This window comes from Ailuropoda melanoleuca, chromosome 8 (genome assembly GCF_002007445.2).
Source record: "Ailuropoda melanoleuca isolate Jingjing chromosome 8, ASM200744v2, whole genome shotgun sequence".
Classification (NCBI taxonomy): Eukaryota; Metazoa; Chordata; class Mammalia; order Carnivora; family Ursidae; genus Ailuropoda; species Ailuropoda melanoleuca.
The window spans coordinates 101,933,963-101,957,340 of NC_048225.1; the positions used below are offsets into that span (position 1 = coordinate 101,933,963).

General features: G+C 50.8%; 1 protein-coding gene across 1 annotated transcript in view; it reads left to right on the forward strand.

The window, feature by feature from the left end:
- The window catches only part of LGR6 (leucine rich repeat containing G protein-coupled receptor 6), a gene marked incomplete at its 5' end in the record, with an annotated part of 122,182 nt that overhangs the window by 68,897 nt on the left and 29,907 nt on the right, over positions 1-23,378 (forward strand). The window contains 2 exons of the mRNA XM_034667659.1: positions 8,629-8,844; positions 14,055-14,126. Coding sequence (XP_034523550.1) covers positions 8,629-8,844; positions 14,055-14,126 — 288 coding nt within the window. The remainder of the gene's footprint in view (positions 1-8,628; positions 8,845-14,054; positions 14,127-23,378) is intronic.

Here is a 23,378-nt window from a genome sequence, read left to right on the forward strand (position 1 = left end):
GCACCCTCCTAAGCAGGGCCAGGGCATGCTACAGACAGGGGGCAGCCCCCCACCACACTGCTAGAGCCCCGTGGCCCTCCGTGTGGAAGCCCGTGGCTGGTGCTGGCGGCCGGTGGTGGTGCAGGAGGCTGGGGCCTCCTGTCTGTGGACAGCCCGGGGGCACCTCCTTCCCGCTGTGCAGGCGCCTGCCTGCTCCCTGCTGGAACCCTCATCTTCCCTGGCAGCCTCTCCGTCAGGGCTGTTGGTCCCTCCAGGCAATGAACGGCTCCCACATGGAATATTTTCCCCACAGAATAACCATTTCCATAGTGGCTGCTTTTTGTTCTTTTTTCATTTTCAATGTCCTCCCTCTTCCACCCTACCTCTACTCCACCCCAACCAGATCCGGAGAAGCCCCCCGTCGCCATACCACCCCTGTCCTCTCTTTTCTTCTCCTTGTCCCGCTGAAAGTCAGTTCTGTGCCTGTATGTGCTGTGGAGGGGACTGGGGGCCTCGAGGCAAAAAGCCAGCCTGGGTTTTGCTCAGAGCACCCAGTTGACAACTGAGTGCCAAATACACAGTCCTTGGCCTCAAGGTGCCTCACCCCCGGCCTCTTTCTTACCCTCACACTCGTAGTTAGGAATTGAGAACAGAAGGTCTGGCCCACAGCTTTTGAGGATCTGAGCTCAGAGGCAGGGCTGGCTTCACGGGCGTGTGCCCTGTGCAGTTTATTGAGGACCTCGGCTCGGAAGGTTTAGTGCTCTGCTCTTGCCATCTTGAAATTCTTAATCTTGTTGGAATAGGGGTTTCCCATTCTCATTTTGTATTGGGCTCCGTAAATCACATAGCCCATCCTGCCCAGGAGGGCCTGGATGGAGAGCAGCTTCAAGGAGAGAAGAAGGTAGCTGGGCTGGAGTGGGGGTTGGAGCAGAGAAGTGCCACCAAACTCAGTGACCAGGTCACGGGTTAAGAGCCGGCCAGGGCTCCCCCTCGCTCAGCTTCTGCATCTGAAATGGCACGTTGACCCCCCCTTTCCCGCTCTGCAAAAACCTGATGGGCTGATGAGGGAAAGGAATGCTCCAGAGCTTAAGATTGGCTGGGGACATTTTCTTAGGATGGGGGGGCCACATCATGGAGGGGCCCTGTAAACACCATCTCTCTCTAGATAGATGAAAAGCCAGAGTCTTCCCCAGATGTCCCTGGCCCTTAGAGCCTACTTCAACCCCATCTATCTTCATGGATCCTGGTTTTCAGCCTCTCTCTACTCCTAAGGATCCTGTCCTATAATCACCATGTCTTCTCATATCATGTAGTTCAGAACTGGAGAGAGGACTCAAGTCATACCTGACCTGAGTGTAATAGAACAGAAAGACACCCCTCCCCCCCAGTACACCCTCTTCTCCCTGCTGTCCTCCTGGTCCTGCTCTGGGACGTGCTGACCTTTAGATTGAAAGTCACCCTGTGTCCAAGGAGCAGGTACTAGGTGGCAGGCACTGAACTTAGAGCTTCACATGAATGATCCCGTTTAAATGAATACCTGGTAGCATCTGTGAGTCAGCTGGTGGTCCACTAGGAGCTCTGAATCTGTCCTTCTAGTCTTATATTTGACTAAGGTCTGGTAGGAAATAAGATGGGTTAAAGCAAGAAATTGTAGAAAGGGTCCATTGCATGCTCTGTGGGCTGTAAGGGACTTTGGTTTTTGAATATAAACATGCTTCCTATGGCTCAGAGAGGTGCGTGTCTTTCCGTCATCCAATCCTTTTAGGGAAGCCAGGTTGGTAGAAAAAAATGGAAAGGAGCCCTGAGTTTGAGTCCCAGCCCTGCCACTCCCTTTGGGCATTTTTCTTTATCTCTCTGGGCTTCAGTTTCCTTATATAAAATGAGTGAGGCTGCCAGACTCCGTCAAGCTGATATAATGTGATTCTGAGTTTACACCATTGTTCTTCTGGGTCACTGTCAGTGAACAACTTCTTGCTGTCTAACCTAAATCTCTTTTGCTGCTACTTGCTCCCAGTTAGGTCTTGATCTCGTTTTAGTCCAGTGGGACTGGGTCCCCGTGTCACCAGCTCTCTGGAATGTCCTATGGCCAGGAAACTTTCAGACCACCTGCCCCTTGAGACTTGGGCTTGGAGGGAAGGCGCCCCAGCCATCACTCACGCTTTCCCTGCCCCCTTCCGCGCCTCAGCCTCAGCCGGGGGCTGAAGAATATGAGGAGTAGTTTGGCCCTCTAGAGGTTACGCTGTTTCCCCAGAGCCCAAGCAAGCCCAAACTGGCCTGTGAGGTCCCTGCTAATCTGCCCTATTACCGCAGGTAAGAATTATAGTCAGAAATCATTCAAGGAGCCCAGGCCCACGTGGGAGCAAGAGAAGGGCTGTTGGGGGTTGTTGATTTTATTCCAGAACTTAATTGGTATAATTGCTCTTTTCTTCCTGCCAAACCAGAGTCCGTCTGGATTGGCTCTCCCACCTGTGGATGAGGAACTGCTCAGAAAGGTCCATTAGTCCCAAATGGTGAATTCAGGCTGCTTGTAGGTTCCTTTGGCCCCCCCATCCAGATGGCATGGGAGCCCCGGCCCACCTGCCCCAGAGGGGCCTCAGGACAGCCTGTAGCCTAACTCAGGGGAGGTCAGGCAGCTTCTTCAGAGAGCACCCTATCCTGTTTGGGGGGGCAGAGAGAGAGTACAGGGGACTTCTCGGGGCTCCCCAAGGTTCAGAGGTCCCTGAGGGAGGGAGGGTATGTCCCACAAGAGGGGAAGGGGGAATATAGAAGCCAGTACTTCTCCATTTCCTCCCTGCTGCCTCCCCAGACTCCTCTTTGGGCTCCTTGAGGAGCCCACTTTGAAGGGGGTATTTTGTCCTCACAGGCAAACCTGCCAGGAGGACCCATAATTGCCAGTTGTCCAGTTTCTCCCTTGGGTCCCCAGGGCCCCCATGGACACCTCCTTTTTAGAAGGGAAGGTAATGCTGGGGCCTTTTGTCTGCATTTAACCTCAAAACAGTCTCTGGGGTGGGCAAGTAGTCACATTATATAGCGAGGAAACCAACCCAAAAGGTAAGAGAGGGGCTTTCTGACTAAGCCCACACGTCCTCCACGCTCACAGGAGCCCCTGGGGTTAGAGTCACCACATAAAATAGGAATATTGCGTGGGACCTACTTATTCTTAAAAAGTTGTTCCTTGTATATCTGAAATTCAAATTTGACTGGGCGCCATCCCAAATATTGCGTGGGACATATTTATACTAACAGTTATTTGTTATTTACCCAAAATTCAAATTTCAATGGGCAACATGTATTTTTTTTTGCTAAATCCATCAATGCTCTGCTGGGTCCACATCCCAGCCCAAGCCTGCCTGGCCTGAGTGAAATCCTTGGACATTCTGCTCACCCCAAACACAAATTCAGATCTGACTGATTTCTTCCATGTGCTTATCCCACCTTCTTCATTTGCCAGCTTGCCTGGTTTCCCCCTCTGGCATGTCCCGGTCCCCAGATATCAGGAACAGGGCTGTAGGCACCTTCCTCCTGCAGCCCCAGGCACGCTGCACCGCAGCTCCGGGAGATCTGCAAGGCCTGGCGGGAGAGGCGTCCCCTCTCACAGAGCGGAAAGGGGCCTGGCGGCGGGTCCCATCCAGCCCTTACCTGGGAAAGCAGCATCCTGAGCTAGGACTGTGCTTTGCCTGGCCTCTGGGAGAAGCGGCCCTTCTCAGGCCCTCCTGCCTCTGGGTTGCCCAACATGCAGGCGGTGGTCTAATTGGGGCCACAGGTTGCATGTGAAAGTGCACACATGCACATGTGTGGGTCACGTGTGTCCTCACACGTATACGCATGTGCACGAGAGGCAGCTTCCAAATGCCCCCACAGCCACAGAGGAAAAGATTGTTTCCCTGTTGCCCTGCCCCAGCGCCACTTCCTGTCTGCCCCGTAGCACCTTCCTCTGTCCATAGAGCAGGGGCCACCACGTAGCAGGGGCCCAGTCACGGCCTCTGCCCTGTTTCCCAGGCTCTGTCAAATAGGTCAGCGGGTTCTCACCCTCCTCATGCCCCCCAGTACGAGCATCACACGGTGGCAAGGCACGTGGATTTTGGCACCAGATAACCTGGGTTGGAACTCCAGCTCCATGGCTCACTAGCTAAGTGACCGTGGGCGGCTTAATCTCTGTAAAATGGGGCTAACCAGAGCTTCCCCGTGGCATTGCTGCAAGGCGCGGATCACACACTTGTCCCTGGCTCTGCACCTGGCATAGGACAAGGGCTCAATACGTGGAAGCGTTGACTGCTGTTGGTGTCATAGTTGTCACTACAGCATTGCTCCCAGCCCAAGGCTTTAGAGAGAGAGGGAGCACTCCCCATCTTGGGGATTCCAGCTTCCTGGGTCTGTTAATCCCCCCTTTAGGTAGGCAGTTGCAGAGCACCAGACCCAGGCCTGTTTGACGAGCCAGGCCCCAACTGTCCTGGTCCCCTACATTCAGTGGGTTGTTGGGCCTTATCGATTTGACTTCCTAAGGATGTCTGAAATCTGTGCCCACTTCCCGCATCCACATTGGCCCTCTATCTCCTGCCTCAAGGCCTTCACTCATGATACACCACCTTCCACCTCTCCTTGTCTGAATCCTATCTTTGCTTAAGGCCATCTCAAAGGGCACTTTGCCTGTGTGGTTCTAAGTCAGACCCAGGGCTCAGCTGTCTGTCTGCGGTCTCTGAGAAGGCTGGGGCCAAGACACTGCCCTCACCGAGTGGAAGGAAGTGGGGCAGTGGCATTCTTATGGGATGCTAAGAAGACTCCCAGAAACTGCTGGATGACTTTATTGTGCCAGGGAGCCCACCAGGCCAGCCCAGTACTATCCCAGCTCAGGAGCAACAGGAACTACCACTAGGAGTGGACGGTTTTGGGGACTGGACACCAGAGTGGCCAGATTCACTTCTCAAGCTTCTATGGCCATGGCTGTGACTTTCTGGACAAGGAGGTTGTGTAAATCAACTCTCTTTGCTGATCTTCCTGCCTCCAGTCTGGCCCTTTTCCTATACCAACAAGGTCTGCAGAGGAATCTTTTCAAAACAGATACCTGGTTATGTTCTTCCTTTGCTTAAAACCCTTCAGTGGCTCCTTGTTTCCTTTATTTTTATTTATTTATTTATTTATTTATTTATTTATTTATTTTTTTACCTTAAAGACATCCTACAATTTTTTTAAATTTTATTTTATTATATTATGTTAATCACCATACAGTACATCCCCTGATTCCGATGTAAAGTTTGATGCTTCATTAGTTGCGTATAACACCCAGTGCACCATGCAATACGTGCCCTCCTTACTACCCATCACCAGTCTATCCCATTCCCCCACCCCCTCCCCTCTGAAGTCTTCAGTTTGTTTCTCATAGTCCATAGTCTCTCATGTTTCATTCCCCCTTCTGATTACCCCCCTTTTCTTTATCCCTTTCTTCCCCTACCGATCATCCTAGTTCTTATGTTCCATAGATGAGAGAAATCATATGATAATTGTCTTTCTCTGCTTGACTTATTTCACTTAGCATTATCTCCTCCAGTGCCGTCCATGTTGCAGCAAATGTTGAGAATTCGTTCTTTCTGATAGCTGAGTAATATTCCATTGTATATATGGACCACANTTGTAGATCTTGGATACCAGTCCTTTATCTGTGGTGTCCTTTGCAAATATATTCTCCCATTCCGTGGGCTGTCTCTTAGTTTTTTTGACTGTTTCCTTGGCTGTGCAGAAGCTCTTTATCCTGATAAAGTCCCATAAGTTCATTTTATCTTTTATTTCTCTTGCCTTTGGAGATGTGTCGTGAAAAAGGTTGCTCTGGCCGATGTCATAGAAGTTGTTGCCTATGTTCTCCTCTAGAATTTTGATGGATTCCTGTCTCACATTGAGGTCTTTCATCCATTTGGAGTTTATTTTTGTGTATGGTGTGAGAGAGTGGTCAAGTTTCATTCTTTTGCATGTAGCTGTCCAATTTTCCCAGCACCATTTATTGAAGAGACTGTCTTTTTTCCACCGGATGTTTTTTCCTGCTTTATCAAAGATTAGTTGCCCAAAGAGCCGAGGGTCCATTTCTGGGTTCTCTATTCTGTTCCATTGGTCGATGTGTCTGTTTTTGTGCCAGTACCATGCTGTCTTTGTGATCATGCTGTCTTTGTGATCACAGCTTTGTAGTACAGCTCGAAATCCGGCTTTGTTTTTCCTTTTCAACAGTTCCTTGGAGATTCGGGGCCTTTTCTGTTTCCATACAAATTTAAGGACCATACAAATTTAAGGACTATTTGTTCCAGTTCTTTGAAAAATGTCCTCGGTATTTTGATCGGGATAGCATTGAAAGTGTAGATTGCTCTGGGTAGTATGGACATTTTAACTATGTTAATTCTTCCAATCCATGAGCATGGAATATTTTTCCATCTTTTTATGTCTTCCTCAATATCTTTCAAAAGTGATCTATAGTTTCTAGGATATAGGTCCTTTACGTCTCTGGTTAAGTTAACCAAGGTAACGTATGGTTTTTGGTGTTATTGTAAATGGGATGGATTCCCTAATTTCTCTTTCTTCAGTCTCGTTATCCTTGTTTCCTTTAACACAGCATTGCTTACAAGGCCCTGCGAGCTCTGGCTCCACCTGCCTGGCTAGCTCACCTTACACTCTCCTCTCATGCTTCCCCTCCCTCCCCTGCTGCAACCCTACCTGACCACTCTCAGCCCCCTACCGTGCTGCACCTTCACCTTCCCACCTGCCTTCCCTCTGCTTGGGATTCTTTTCCCCATCTCCTCCCCTGACCAGTTCCTCCTCGGGCCACCAGGTCTCTATGTAAACATGACTTTCTCTTGGAGGCCTTTCCAGACGCCGTGCACCTGTGCTTCCCCTGCCGTCACTGTCCTGTGAATATGTCTGGGTTTCCCACTGTATTGTAAGCTACGTCAGGAAGGGCAAGGACATTGTCTTCGTCATAGGTGATGTTTATCCAATATTTCCCAAACGTGTCTGTGCACAGAAACATCTAGGATGTTCTTTAGAAACAGATTCCCAGGGGCACCTGGGTGGCTCAGTTGGTGAAGCACCCGATTCTTGATCTTGGCTCAGGTCTTGATTTCAGAGTCATGAGTTCAAGCCCCATGTTGGGCTCCATGCAGGGCGTAGAGCCTACTTAAAAAAAAAACAAAAAACAAAAACAGATTCCCAGGCCCCCTCTGGACCTTCTGAACTACACTATCCTGGGGAGGACCTTGGGAGTCTATATTTTCACGAAGTTTCAGCCAGTCAGACCGTGAAGAGTATGGTGACCACCCTTGGGAGACCACATCTGGAGTGATAGGCCTTGCCAGTAGAGAGCACTCACCGAAGGGTTTTTGGTCTCATCCGGTCAGGTTTGATGTGGGCGGGAAGTCTTTCCTAATTTCAGCTTTCAAGGATAATTCAGGTCATTTGCTTTCCCATCTAAGGTTCCAGCATTGACCTGTTCACTCCCCTTGGTGGTGAGCCAGGGAGTTTCTCCAGTGGCCCTTAAGATATTTGGCAAGAAGGGTGCTGGTGAAATGGCTTAGGGAAGAGATAGAAGCCCAGCTGGACCTTCCTCTGCCCACCCCACACCCCCAGTCACATCAGTTGTTCTTAAGGTTCAGGGCTATGGAGTCTTAGGGCCTCTGTGGACAAAGGCTGGGTGTCAGTGACTGAGGTGCCATATATGTGTGGGAGAGCCATGCCTCAGGGCAAAGCCTGCCTCAACATAGAAAAGTTCAGGAGTAGGTCCAGAGTCACAGGCCAGCCTGGTCCCTGTGGGACCAGCTACTTAGGGTGATCGGATTTCAGCCCAAGTCCCAGACCAGGAGGCAGAAGACAATAGTGTGTTGATAAAGGACATCATGGCTGGGACACAGCTGTAAAAAGCTAAGGTGGGCAATCTCCTTGTTTTGCTGGGCTGAACTTCTAGATCTTCTAGAATTTGCATCAGAAGTTCCCATGTCCCTAAGGAACCTCTGGTTGTCTCGCAGTCAGGATCACCACCATCTGTCTACCTGTTCTGAAAAGTAGCCTAGCAAGGACTTCAACTGTAGCATTTAGGGGGAATCAGCTAAGCAAGAAGCCCCAGGACTTTGGCAGGCACTTCGTCAACGACCAGGTCCTTGAAGAGACAAGGAGCAAGTGGTGCTAGGGCTGCATGACAGGGAATTGGCTTGAATCTTTGGGGAGACATTTTCTTTGGATGGGTCCAGAGGGAAGAGATTTCCCTCTATAGATGGTGGGAACATCCCTGCTATAGGCCTTGAGCAGGACAGGGTTGGGAAGAATAGTGTCACACCCAAAGCAGGGGAGCCATGGCATAGATTTAGAAACCTGCGGGTGTGAGGGAAAGATTGGTTATCCACACAGGGGCTACGGGTCAACTTTGGGTCTGGGAGGAAGAGCTGATGCCATAAATAGGAACATACAGCATAAAGGATCAAGAATTATGGGTTGGAATGGAGGTGAAACCTGGGAACTTGAAGAGGTGGGGTATAGGCTAAGTGCGGACCAAGTCGCAGCTTTTGTCCTAGGGTACCTCGAAGGCCCTGCTGGGGTCTGGGCTGGCCCAGCTCAGCTCAGTCCCAAATCTTGGTCTGCATCTTGCCCTGGATTGATCCTTTCCATCCTCTCTCCCACCAGGCGCCTAGATGCCAACCTCATCTCCCTGGTCCCGGAGAGGAGCTTTGAGGGGCTGTCTTCCCTCCGCCACCTGTGGCTGGACGACAATGCACTCACCGAGATCCCTGTCAGGGCCCTCAACAACCTCCCTGCCCTGCAGGCCATGACCCTGGCCCTCAACCGCATCAGCCACATCCCTGACTACGCCTTCCAGAACCTCACCAGCCTTGTGGTGCTGTGAGTGCTGCTCTGCCCCCGCCCCCCTCCCCCGCCACTCCCGGCTGCGTCCCGCTGGGGCTGCATGTTTACTCCACAGTTGGGTTGGAAGCCTGGATAGCTTTGCTCTTCTCTTCATGGTACTGAATCTTCTGGCCTCAGTTTCTCCTTTTTAAAATGAGAATGATCATCTCCTGTTGGCCCCATGGGGATTATTGTGAGGCCAAATGACAGGAGAGCTATAGAAGTGCTTCGAGAAGCCAGAACACCATAATCAGAAAACGGGAATTAAGCTACTGGTTTCTCACTCTGCAAATATAATAACTATACCAAGCTGATTGGAATATAAGTCACCAATCTCTTACACGATTTCTGCCACATTCAACAATCGGATGATGCACTCTTGTGCTTTGGCACAGGGATAGGGTAAGTTCTTCTCATTTCCCAGACTTGGAGAAACAGAGAAAAGCCATCACTTGTAATTAGACAGCAAAGCCCCATCAAGGTAATTACCTGGGAGATAGTATCCCTGGCAGGAATTGGGGACCGGGGTTACCTCTGCCTCCCCGGTGGGAACTTTAGAGTGCAAATTAGCTCCCAGCTAATTGCTATGAGTGATTGGTAAGTTCATAGGGTAATTACTAAGGGCTTGGAGGTCATGTGTAATTGCTTTGGGTTACACGCTAATTGCTGCGGGAACATGTGTGTTAGTGACTCTTCTAAACGGCAACCGTGCCTCCCCTGCTCTTAGATATCTGGTGTGATTTTCCAGACCAGAGACTGGACGATGTGTAGGTCCATCTGAAAGCCGAAAACCCAGGCACCAGTTTGTTTGTCTGATTCTCTGTCCTGGGAGACTGGAAAACCAAGAGAAGCATCCTTACGGATCACATCCTTCTATCAGAATGGCCATTCCCTCCCTCCTTCTGGGAGTCAGTAGGGGTATTTATGGAGGGTGAACAGAGCGAGGTGACTGGTTCTTGTTTGGTGACAACCCTGTGATACCCTGAGGGAATGGGGTCAGATATCCACGAGAGACAAGACTAGGAAAATGAGGGTCACATGAGGGGTCCCAGGTAAATGAGTGGCAGCAGGTGTTTCCAGAATCCCTCTGTGGGGCAGTGAAGAGTCAGAGAAGTATGCGAATAGCTGCTGCCCTCCAGAGGCTCACGGTCTGGTTGAAAGAGTGGAATAAATATGGGGAAAGACTGCTAATGATGTAATGTAACTTATGCCAAGATCCTGATGATAGATACAGATACACGCAGCATCAGAAATCCGGGGTGGCTGGGTAAGTGTAGGGGGTGATAGGGAAGGCTTCTCAGGGAAGGTGGGGTGGGTCCTGGGCCTGGGAAGATGATGAAGAACCAGACAGGTGAAGACAATGACAGTGTTCCAAGCAGTGTCCTAAAGATACCGAGGGGAAAGTCAGGCTGTTTGGTGGCAGCGAATAGGCCAGTCTGGTGGGAGCAGAGGGTCCTCTTGCAGAACGTGGCTGGAAAGGTGGGTGGGGGGGACTCACGGTGTCGGAGCAGGGAGTTTGGCTTTTGTCTATCAGTGGGGAAGGGAAGCTTGAAGGTTTTCAAGTAAAGATGAGCAGGGGGGTATTTCAGGAAGGCTGATTTCAAAGATGGATGGGAACCAGGGGAAACAGTTAAGAGGCTCTCCTCTATCAACCGAAGCCTAGTTTAAGAAGGTGGCAGAAGGAACATGGCAACATGACTGTGAAGGATGTTTTGAAGGAAGGATAAATCTGATCTAGGAAAGACCAGAAGGAAGGGGAGTCAAGAATGAATCCAAAGTCTGGTTGGGAACTAGGGAATTGGAATGCTCGGCGGAGTGCTGCAGATCTAGGGACGGGGGTGGGGACTCCACNGGGGGGTGGGGGACTCCACCCGGCAAAAGGAGGGGCAAGGGAAGAAAACCTACTGGTGCAGGAGCAGAGCTCAAGGGGTTCTGGTCCCTGTGTCTGGGGCAGGGCCGGAAACATGACCCCTTTGTCCTGCCTCCAACTCACCAGGACCTGGGAGGGGAAGGGAGGCTGGGAGAAGCTGTCCAGGGACTATGGAATGAGGTATAGAAAGACCCAGGAGGCACATAAGGAAGACTGGAAGTAGGAAAGTTTGGTTAAAGCCAATTGGCGCACAGGAGTCTGCTGGCAGTGTAAGTAGACAAGGGGAGTGGAGGAGAAGGGGCTTCTCTGGAATCCAAACCCAACCCGGTACTTTTATCAGGCTGCTGTGACATGTGTGGAACTCCTTCGCATCACTGCTCTGGCTCTGACGGCAGCACTCAGTTGGGCAGCAGCAGTGTCACTCGTGCAAATCTTGTTTCTTCATTCAGACTAGAAGCCCCAACGCCCTGCCCCAGGCTGGGCTGCTAGAGGTGTCCAGGATTCCCAGGTTGAGTGAGTGGTTTGGAAGAGGGAGTTGGAACCCTGGAGCTGGATATTTAGGAAGCTGAGAGGGTGTAGACCAGAAGTGCTGGGGGAGGTGAAAGGGCTGGGAAATGGAAACAAGAGCCCAACAGGAGGCAGGAAGAAATGATAAGAGTTTGGTGACAGTCAGGAGACAGGCATGGAGGCAGTCAGGAAAATCAAAGGCCCTTGTTAAAGGGAGATAGTTTATTCCCAAAAGGCTGAGGGGGGGCTGCGTCTTCTGTGTCGAATCAGAAGCTGCCTATGGGAGGGGCCTGTCTCCCAGTGGAACCTGGTGGCACAGGGGGACAAAGATGGGGAAGACCTACAGGATCCACGACTCTCAAGACCCCCATCCCTATCCATCTATGCTGGATGGGGTCCTCCTGTCGCCTTGGTATTTGAATAGCATCGTGGAGGCCTGCATGATTTCTTACCCTTGTAAGTGTTTTCCTTTTTCTGCCTGAAGAGGCTTCTTAATTCTTTTTTTTTTAAAGATTTTATTTATTTATTCGACAGAGATAGAGACAGCCAGCGAGAGAGGGAACATNACCCTTGTAAGTGTTTTCCTTTTTCTGCCTGAAGAGGCTTCTTAATTCTTTTTTTTTTTTAAGATTTTATTTATTTATTCGACAGAGATAGAGACAGCCAGCGAGAGAGGGAACATAAGCAGGGGGAGTGGGAGAGAAAGAAGCAGGCTCATAGCGGAAGAGCCTGATGTGAGGCTCGATCCCACAACGCCGGGATCACGCCCTGAGCTGAAGGCAGACGCTTAACCGTTGTGCCACCCAGGCACCCCGCTTCTTAATTCTCGAACTCTGCTAGCTGACTAGACTATGTCACGGTATAGAATATTCTGCCTCCGGTTTTCCTGGGACAGTGTACGCCTGTGGGCTGCAGACTCTATGCTTTCTCCACTTTGGAAGAATTTTCTTCTGTATTCTGTGTTTGAATACATCTTCCATCTCATGTTTGGGTTCTCTCCCTCAGACACGTCAACTACCCTTGTGTCGAGTCACCTTTATGTCTTCTCCATCTATACATTTCTGTTCTAACCTTTTTGTCTCATTCACCATGATTATCTCAAGCTTTTTCCTCCAACACCAGTTCAGTTTTCGGCAGCGTTGACCCTGTTCCATGGCTCAAGTTTATTGACTAGTTTTTTAATAATGTAGTTTTGGTCCTCAGTTTGTTTTTGTTGCCTACGATATCATATTCTCTTTCGTTTTTAAAATTTCATCTTGGAAATACTGTGTTTTGAGCTCGTTGTATAGTAGAAGGCCATTGTGGTAAATTTCCTTCTGTCCCTCATCCATTTGTTGTATTTTTTGTTTCTTGGCTTGGATTTTTACCTGCCTTTGCACCCTCTCTTCTCCACGGCCTCGGTCTCCCTGATGTATCAGTAATTGCCATGTGATTTCTTTGTTCTGGCTGATGTGTAGAAAGCTGTCTACTTGTTCTAGCTGTGTCATCTTGGGGCCCCCTGGCTTCTCCCCTCCAAGCTGTAGTTTGTGGGCTAGTATTGTGGGTAAATGAGGTTCCATCTGCTTTTCTGTGCCCTGATGGCGGGGTGAAGGTAGGGGGAGTGTGCTCTGCGGGGGAGCCCGGTCTTGGTCAGACCGCCCGAGCTCTGCTCTGTCTGCACATTCGGATTCAGTGTATTAAATGTGTGAGTTCCCTCTCTCCACCCAAGAATTCCCTTGGGCTTCAAGTCATTTCCTCAAGTCAGTGAGTAGCCTGGAGCCTTTCTTTTACTCCCTGGTTTCACCTGTTTCCTCTGGAAGCCAGACATGGGGAGGGGAAATAAACCTTATCCACAGAGCTGCTTCTCTTAAGATTTGGGGTTTTAGAGGAAATTCTCAGGATTTTGTTTTCTTGCCAGTTCAGTTCCTGGAGAAAGTGGGGCTGTTAGGAGTTCCAGAGCTTTTCCTCGGTCAGTGGTTGGTACAGTTTATTTACATTGGGTTATGTCTCTGTCCTTACTTTGTTGCTACTTGTAATATTTGGGCTGAAGGCAGGGGTCTCTTGTTTTTGCTATTTTTGCATATTTCATTAGGATTTGAGAGGAGAACATTCTGCCACTTGTTTACCTTGGAAATCTCCTAACTCTCCCCAAGCTACATGCGCTCTGGCAGGTCCTTCACCATCCAGCACAGACGCACATGTTCATTCCCACCTCCCTCCTTTTCCCCCCGTTACCTCTGCCTGGAACGCCCTTCCCTCTGCTTGTCTGGATCACCTACCCTTCAAGGTTCGGCTCTGGATCACCACCTCTGTAAAGCCTTCCCTGACTCCTCTGGTCTCACTAGTCTCCCATCTCGGAGCCTGTCTACAGCTCTCTCCAGCTATAACAGAAAGCTTAGCCTTTAATTATATGTTGTCTACAGCGGTTTGCTGTTGGCTCCCATAAGCGCGTCTGGCCACTGAGTCAGGCGGGCTGGGTACTGGGGAGCAGGACTATAGAAGAAGCCTCAGACTGGAGCCCCCTGACATCAGGCCTCTCTCCAAGAGCTTAGTGGGAGCCTGCCTTAGCCTTGGCCTTGGGCACTCCTCTCGCATTTTCCTTCAATAGGAAGTTAAAACTGTATAGCCCATGGTGGATCCAGCCTTGGAGATTGTAACTTCAGAAGTCAGTCTTGACCAATCATTTCGTCCCTGGAGACAAAGGGCAGGACCACTGGGGTCAGTCTGCTCATGCTTCTGCCTCCACCTTCCAACTTAAGCCACCGTCTGCTTTCTACCCCCCCCCCAACGCCCGGGCCCCAGGCCTGATGCTGTGGGCACCCATTCTGACGTGCCTTTCCTTCCCACACAGGCATCTTCATAACAACCACATCCAGCATCTGGGGACCCACAGCTTCGACGGGCTGCACAATCTGGAGACGCTGTGAGTGCTGGGATTGTGGTGGGGCCCTGTCCTGGTGAGGAAAGCCTGGACACCCAGTGGCAGGAGGGGAGGCTGGTGGAGGGAGAAGCTGGCAGGACTGGGATGCTGGGCTCTGGCTCCAGGCCTGTCACCCACGTGGCCCTCCCTGGCATTCTCTCTAGGATGTCACTCTGAATGCATTCCTTCCTCCTTCAGGTGGGTGGAATGTGCCCTCTGGGAGTTCAGCACAGCCCAGAGAGGGGGAATCTAGGATCCCTGCCAGCGGAGACCACCGAAATAATGCACATTTTAGATAGGAGAGCCAGAAGAATGAGGATATTGAGCTTGGGGATAGAAGGCTTGGGGGTGGGGCTGGGGCTGACTTGATGGCAGTTTTGACATCTGTTTAAGGATGGCTGCTGACAGAAGGGAGGGTAATACCATGGAGTCATGCCGGTACCGTTTGCCAGTTGATCTAACTAGCCAAATGATTAATGGGGAGATGGCCCATTCAGCACTCTGGCCTGACTATAAAAAGCACCCAAGTTGTTGACTCTCAAAAAGCCATATTATTCACACATCATCATCCTGGAATTCAGTTAAGGTCAGAATGCACCCAAGCCCTCCCATCATTTCCTCTGGAGTCCTGCCAGCCCCCACAGAGTGGGCTGAGTGGGCCCCATTTGAACAAACAACTGGCTGGGCTCTCTGAGTTTGCTTGCCATGCCAGCCGGGGTCCCGCAGTTCCCACAAGGGAGCTGGCTGCCACAGCCACCTGGTGCAGGCCACCAGCGCTGGGGAGAGAGGGACACCCCTGGTCACCGTGAATGAGTCACTAAGGTTGGGGCAGGGCTCACGGTGTCAGGGCCATGGTCACAGTGCCTTTTGCCTCCCCTCCTTCACCTCCTCCCTCCCCACCCGACACCCAGACACACACCTGAGCTCCCAAGGTGAGGGATTTTCAAGAATCCAAAGCAGCCTGTGAGAAAATGCTGGGAGACAAGATGTGGCCGGAGGAGGCAATGGTTTGGGGAAAACCATTTGGCAGGTCTAGCCCACAAGGCCTGGGCTGTCTGCGTTTGTGGTTGTGGAGGGGAAGGGAATGGGGGGGCCCGAGACCAACGCTCCGTTCCTCTTTCCTGTGGGCGGGAGACCCAGGAGCCCGGCTGCTCTCTTGAGCTTGGCCCAAAGCAGGAGACATGGCAGAGCTGGGTCTAGCTCTCCCCGTGTCCTCACCCCGCCGCTGACTGAGTGCCCGGGAGTGGGGTGTGGGAGGATGTGCCCCAGCCTGGAGTCAGGAAAGTTGGAACCTCTCCCCACCACTGAGCGTGACTTGGGCTGTGTGTTTCTCTTCTCTGGACATCACAGACAGCTGGCCAGTTAAAGCTGGACACTCTAGCCTGCTCCATCGACACATTAGCCAACTGAGGTCCAGGGAAGTGGCATGGCGCTTCCAGAGTTACTCCCTCAATTAGGGACAGAGCAGATCTGGGATGTGTTAACTGAGAAAATATCCGTGAAAGCTCCTAGCTTAGTGCCCTGCTCTCCTCAGTCATCTAAGTTGAATGTGAATTATGCAAATCTTCTATGTGCTAGGTGCTTGGGGGATCTCAGATGTAAGGAATGGCCATTGTCCTCTTAAGGTCCATGGCCCCGACGCCACCCTCCCTCAGGAGATACAAGAGTTGGGGGGAGGTTTGGAGCTGCTGGGCATCAGCAGAGTGGGAAGGAGCCCAGTGTTATCTTCCCTGGAGTGTGGGGGCTGTTCTGCTGGGAAATCCAGTGGGGAGGGGGCACGTGTACTGGGTGTGGGTTGGCACCTCTAAAAAGCCACCTAGCAGCTATTTCTTCACTTTTGGGGCACACTGCCTAATTCTTTCTCAATTAGCCACTGGATTGCTGCGCAGGGCATTTGGCTCAGCTGGTGTTGGCTTAATTACAGAGCAATCCTGCCGCTAAGTGCCCACTGTACCTTTCATCTATGAGAGTGCTTGGCTCCATCACACAAAACCCAGGGCCTGCACCCACTGTCCAGAAGGGAAAGGCAAGGAAGGCTAAGAGACAGGAGAAAGCCTTATAGCAAAGTTTATGGCCATTAGCATCAGATAGCCTGGGGTGATGCCAGTTCTACTAGCTGTGTGGCCTTGGTCAAGGCATCTGCCTTCGTGAGTCTTAGTTTTCTAATCGGCAGTATAATACCACTAATCACACTGATCTCACAGGGTTGACGTGTGGATTAAATGAGATGATGTGTGTACGGTTATACAGAGCCTGGGAATCCATGTTAGGAACCTGCCCTGCACCCCTTTCTCTTCCCCATCCCCTCCTCTGAGGGCTTCAATCTCAACAACACCCCTTCCCTCCCTGCCCTTGAGGGATAAGCTCGTCTTCCAACTTTTGATCTCCAATTAAAAAGGGGAAAAGTGTGTTCTTTATCCTCTNCCTCTCCCCCCCCCCCCAGCATTTGCTGGGGGAGCCTGCAGGGGCAGCCAGATGTGGAAAGGGGGAGGAGTGGCTGGGAGAATAAAAGGAGAAGGAAAGATAGTCAAACCTTTTAATTGTTGCATAATTGGCACACTTTGCAGCCTCGGTTATTACTTTGGAGCTTTTCATGTGAGCGTCTTCACTGGAAGGGTATTTCTCCCTCCGGCCCCGTAAATCTCTGCCACTTAGACCTCTCTCATCTCCGCAGCAGGGGGAAGATCAAACCCCCCTAGCCCAGGCTGTGGTTTGGCTCTGTCTGGAGGCCCCTCTCTGAGGGAGAGTGGCACCCGCCCTTCCACCTGGGGAGGAGGGGCCAGGTACAAGCCAGCGCATGCGTGCAACCATCACCTACCGCACGGAGCAGGCGAAGCATGCGCGCAGTGCACGCGCCACGCGCCCATGCGGCTCAGGCCCTCCATGCTTTTCACCCTACGGTGGGCACTCCCACCTCACACCCCCGCGCAGCACACAGATACCCGGTGCAAACACACCCATGGCAACACGGGCTCGCTTATGCCCTCTGCTCTGGAGGCCAGGCCGCCTGGGTCCCACCTCTGGTTCCACCTCTGCAAGCTGGGTCTGCCAGGGCAAGGGGCCTCACCTCTGTGAGCCTCACTTCCCCTGTCTGCCCAGTGGGCTTCCTCAGAGCATGAGGAGTGAGTGAGATGAGCATGCACCATGTTCTCTTTTACTCTGAAAGAACCCAGCTAATCCAAGTGATCTGGGCAGGGCCCAGGGTCTAGGTGAGCAGAGCGAAGCATGTGGACTCACAGGCCCCAGGCACAAGCCTTGCTGCACTATGAGAAGGTCTCAGGGAGAGGCTCTGGGACCTTGCTCCCATTTTTCCTGATGTCTTCATCATCATTCCAGACCTTGCTAAGAAACCCCAGCCAGAGGCAGACGGGACAAACTCTGTCTTGCACCCCTAGCTCCTTTCTGCTCCCACAGTGAGGCTGTCCCACCCCTGTTGGGAATTTCAGAATCAGAGATGAGCCAGCCCTGAACCCTTGAAATACCTTTTCCTCCACTTTCCAGATCAGACCAAATCCAGAGATTTTGGATGAGTTGCCCAGATTTCTGTAGTTTGTAAGTGATGGTAAACCACTAGAATCCAAACCTCTTGCCTCCTCATACATTGCTCCACGTAACCCTAGCTCCTGTGAGGTCAGATTAATTACAGGACTTCCCAGGTTGAGAAATAAGAGAAAGCATGACCAGGAATGATTCTGGGAAGGTTCTCCCAGGAGGTCCCAGGGACCTGAAACCAGGCCCTTGCGTCCTTAGGTCAATGCCTGGAAATCTGTGGTTAGAGGCCACAGGATGCTAGTCAGGTGCTGTTGGGTCATGATCCTTGAATCCCCAGCTATACCTGCCAATAAAATCTGTGCTAAATTCATGCATACATACAGCCTAGCAACTGCAATTACAACTCATGGGGCAGCCCCACTCCCCAGATCTGGGAATTTCATGTCTGTATCTTAGGTAGAACTCAGAGGGGCAGGGCTATGATGGATGTGGGGACAACAGTGCCTCTCCCCCCTCGTTCCTGGGCAACGATATCTGGGCCCTGTTAGAAGCTCATTGAGCACATCAGACCCCATTGGAGCTCCTGTGCTGGCTGGACCTTTCCCCCTTTGGAGGGGAACTTCGGGTCATAGGAGGAACAGAAACCTCCTGGCTCTAGCTCCCTTTATAAATCAGGACCAGCATTCAACTGAGGTCTGGGAGGAGAGGAGGGCAAAGCAGGAACTTAGAAAGTTCTGCCTTATAATATAAGATCATGCATTCCACGTAAACCTCCTCTGCTCCCAGATGCCCCAGTGATCTGCTTCTGCTGAAAATTTTTACTTCCAACAGCAGCTGTGGCTGCAAAGTGTTCTTCTGTTTCCATGTCATTGAAACCACCCACACCAACAGATTTTGCTCTAACTTGGTCCTGGAGGATCTGGCCACCTCTTAGTCCTGGGCCTGATGATCAGCCTTTGGCCTGGACAGAAGAACCAAGCAGGTTCCCGCTGGAGGCTCTTCCGGGGCTCAGGGACATCCTAGAGTCGTTCAAGGACTAGACTGCGGTTAGCACTCCTGTTTTCAGATCCCGGCTCTGCCACCAGCATGTGACAGGTGCAAGTCATCTGACCTCTCAAGAGCCTAAGTTTCCATCAGAGAAAATGGGGATGATATTTTACCATTCATACAGCATTATTTACCATGCCTGGAACTCTGTAAATGCTTAATTTATGTTGGCTTTCTCTTTCTTGTCCTCCCATTCAATGCTCGATAGACAGCAATGTGCCTACCCCCCAAATTAACTAATTAAATAACTTTTCTTTCTTTGTTTCCTAACTTCCTTCCTTCCTTCTTTCCTTCCTTCCTTCCTTCCTTCCTTCCTTCCTTCCTTCCTTCCTTTCTCCTTCCCTCTCTTTCTCTTCCTCTTCTTCCTCCTCCTCCATCTTTTGACGTTGTGTCTTAAGGTGGCAGGGAGAGTATTGCCCAGAGGTGTCCTTTCTTTTTATTTTATTTTTTTTTTAATTTTATTTATTTATGTATTTGACAGAGAGAGAGAGACAGTGAGAGGGGGAACATAAGCAGGGGGAATGGGAGAGGGAGAAGCAGGCTTCCCGCTGAGCAGGGAGCCCCTGTGGAGCTTCGTCTCAGGACCCTGGGATCACACCCTGAGCCGAAGGCAGACGCTTAATGACTGAGCCACCCAGGTGCCCCCAGAGGTGTCCTTTCACAGCAGTCCATGGGGTGACTCATCCCCTTCTGTAGGGTGGATAGGAGTTCCCAGGGAGTCAGGGCATGGCTACTTTGTAGTTTCCTGTGGCTGCCATAACAAACCACGGCAAATTTTGTGGCTTAAAAAAAAGCAAAAACCAAATTCTGGGAGAGGCCAGAAGTCCAAAATCAAGGTGCTGGCAGGGTTGGTTCCTTCTGGAGGTTTGAGGCAGAATCTGTTCCATGCCTCCCTCTCACCTTTGGTGACTGCTGGCAACGCTTGGCATTCCTTGGCTTATAGACGCATCAGTCCCTGCAGACTCTGCCTCTGTCCTCTCATGGCCTTCTCCTTGTCTCCTCTTACAAGGACACTTGTCACTGGATTTAGGGCCATCCTGTTACTCCAGGATCATCGTACCTCAAGACCCTTAATTACATCAACAAACGCCCTTTTTCCAAATAAGATCATAGTCACAGGTTCCAGAGGTGAGGACTTGGACATATTTTTGAGGGAGCTACGGTTCCGCCCACTGTAGCTCGCTCTGAGGCCGGGCCCTCCTGGGCAGGCGCGTGGGTGGGGCAGAGGTTCAAATGGATCTTGTCAATTTTCTTTCTAATCTTAAGGCAAGTGGTGATCATCCCACTGGTAATTCCCTGCAGGTAAGAGAATCAAAAGTAGTTTTGTAAAGGCTGTTGCAACTCAGAGCTCACTTATCCCCACCCCCACCCCACCCGACACCCACTTGTTGAGGAAAACCAGGCAGGAATTGTGCATCCTTGTGTTATAGGTGGGGAAACTGAGGCAGAGAGTGGCTGACTCACTCAAGGTCATCCAGTTCTTTAAGAGCCAGGACTTGAACCTTACTTTCTCTGCCTTTGGCACAGCTTCGGCCCATCAGACCACACTGCCTCTCCAGGCAAACCCTGTAAGAACTGAGGACCTCTTTCCTCTCCAGTTCTTAATCATCTTACATTTGTGGCTTTATTAGCTGCAAATTTGTGGGGTTTTGCGGCTTATAGAGGAATTTATTGTTCCATATAAAACTTTTTTTCTGGCTTTCCCTGCAGAACCACTAATGACTTCTCACAGGCAGAAAATCGAGCTGCCCAGCGAGTTTGTCTTGTGTCCTAATACCATGACATGTTATTAATAGTTCTTCCCGGTACAACATTCCCTTTCCCATCGCCCTGGTGTTTGGGGTGGCCAAGGTCACCATTCTTGTCACTGGCAATGGGGCCAAAGCTTCTACTCTCAACTTCCACTGCTCCCACAGGCACCCTGGGCAGCTGGACTGCAGTGGGTGCAGGGGGGCAGGGCAGGAGGTTAAGGGAGTGGGGTGGGGAGGTGGGCACTGGTGACACCCCGTGGGAGCCACCTAGCAACAGGTTCTCTGGCAGACACCATGGGGAGGAAGTGAAGTTCAGGTCTGGTCCTTATTATCTGTGGGAAGGAGGAGCTGGTAAGAATCAATAATTACCAGGGGCGCCTGGGAGGCTCAGTCGGTTAAGCGTCTGACTCTTGATTTCAGCTCAGGTCATGATCTCAGGGTCCTGAGATGGAGCTTTACTTTGGGCTCTGTGCTTAGTGGGGAGTCTGCTTGAGATTCTCTCCCTCTGCTCCTGCCCCTACTCTCTTTCTCTCAAATAAATAAATCTTAAAAAAAAAAAAAGAAACAATAATTACCACTCTCTTTTCTGTTTCTTTGGATTTTCTCATTCCGTAAATATTTATTGAGCTTCTAGTATGTGCCAGGCCATCACTCTGAGCACCAGGGAAACATTTATGAACAAGAAGATTGCAGCCCCTGCTCTCACAGAGACTAGAGGGTTCTAGATCAGGAGTCCTCACTTCTTTTTAACTTATTACTCGTGTACCGTTGCCAGCATTCTGACCTCATCTCCCTAGTTCCCCAGGATCTGACTACTTCTTACCCCTGGACTGCTACCGTGCCGGCCCAAGCCAACACACTTCTCTGACCTGGTCATTCTGCCTTCATCCTTGTCATTCTACGATCTGTTTTCAACACAACAGCCAGAGGGATTCTTTTAAAATACAAATTATATCATGTTACTCTTCTATTCAAAACCCTCCAGTGGCTCCCCATCATACTCCTGAAAGATGCCAAAGTTCTACAAAGTTCTGGAAAGAAGCCTACAAGTTCCATAAGGTCTCAGGTGATGTGACACCCTGCTACCTCTCTGGTCTCACCCCTTCCTCGATCTACTCCAGGCACAGTGGCTTCCTTGGATATACCAGATGGATATGCTCCCACCTCAGGACCTTTGCACCGACTGTTCCCTTTGTCTGCAATGTTCTTTCTACAGTTTTCCACCTCCTTCAGGACTTTGCCCACATGTCACCTTTTTAGTGAGGTCCTCCCTGATCACCATTTTGTGACACTTCCTATTACTCTCCATCTCCCTTTCCTACTTAATTTTCTCTGTGGCGCTCACTAATCTGATATTGATTTTATTTATTTATTTATGTAGGTTATTTGTTGGTTTTTCTCCCATCTCTCCATGAGTTTTGTTCTTTTTTAAAAGATTTTATTTATTTGACACACACACACAGAAGGCACAAGCAGGGGGAATGGCAGGCAGAGGGAGAGGGAGAAGCAGGCTCCCTGCAGAGCAGGGAGCCCAATGTGGGACTCGATCCCAGGACCCTGGGATCATGACCTGAGCTGAAGACAAACCCTTAAGTGACTGAGCCACCCAGGCGCCCCACTCCATGCGTTTTTGTAGCACCTGACATGGTGCCTGGCACAGGGAAGGTGCTCAGTAAATATCTGTTTAACAAATGGATGGATTTATGGCCCCTGCCTAGTCCCTGTTCCTCCCTGAGCTTCTGTTTCTCCACCAGAACTGTGAGGGCAGTGCACTATCCAGTCTCTAGGATTCAACCCAGCCCTGGTCATCCATACTTAGTGTGGTGTGAAGTCTCCAGCCCAGATCTCTCCTAGTACAGATGGAGAAATTGAAGCCTCAAACATGGGCTGAGCCCACTGGGATGGTCCCTTATCCTTGCTTGGGGCAAGGTCCCCTTCCCATAAGCCCTGTGGTGGAAGCCCGATACCCTGACATTAGACCAGTGAGTTGAAATCACTAGGACAAATCCTTAGGCTGCACCCTGCTTGGACCAGGGCAATCTCAAAGCCTTCAGGTCCCCTGCATTAACGGGCCCATGGCATTCAGGTGAGGGAGGTGCTGCCCTGGGGTCTGCCACATGGAGAGGACGGGGCCCTATTGTGCCATTCCTAAGTGTGAGTAGGGCTTTTCTGGGGAGGGTGGTGAGAATATGAAATGTCCACACACCTTGTCGATACCTTCAAAGAATGTGGGAGAAGTCTTAGGTGGAATATGATGATGGTCTTTGGAAGACAGTCATGCATACCTTACGCTCTTCCAGCTGACAGGACATGGGCCGAGGGAGGAAGGAAAGGTGGTGCTCCAGCTCAGGGTGAGGAAGGTTCCTTAATCTGCAGGGTGACGTCGGGAAGCCCTGCCATTTGCCTGGTCCGGGCAGAAACTGGATCCCCGTCCGCCTGGAGTTTCAGAGAGGAGTCCCGTGTGGGAGCTGATTGCACTGTTCCATGCTTCCCTTCCAGGGCTGGGCTTCTCTGATCCCAGGTGCTTCATGAGGGCAGGGAGGCAAGTAGTAGCCATGTCAGAGGTCGGCAACTTTCATTACAACTGGGGCTGCTATCACTTTGGGTATTTTCTCAATTTTCTTTCTGGCAGGGACCCAAGCGTAGGTGGAGGGAGGTTAGGAGGAAGGCGTGTCTGTGTCTTTCAATAGAAACTGAGGACAATTTTACTAATTGCTGCATTTATTAATGGGTGGCCTTTTATGTAGGTTGTTTAGAAGGTAAAACAATGCTGTTAGTCATAAAGTCTTTGTTGGTTCCTGGCTTGCCCGGTCATCTGCCCCAGGCATGTGGAGTCAGATAGAGATAAAGGCTCAGTCTGCAATACGGGAAGAGCAATTAAGTCATGTATTTGTTGCCTGCCTTTGTTTACAGGCCTTTGAGAGAAAAATGGCTCAGAGTTTATAGTCAGGAACGTCTGTGTTTT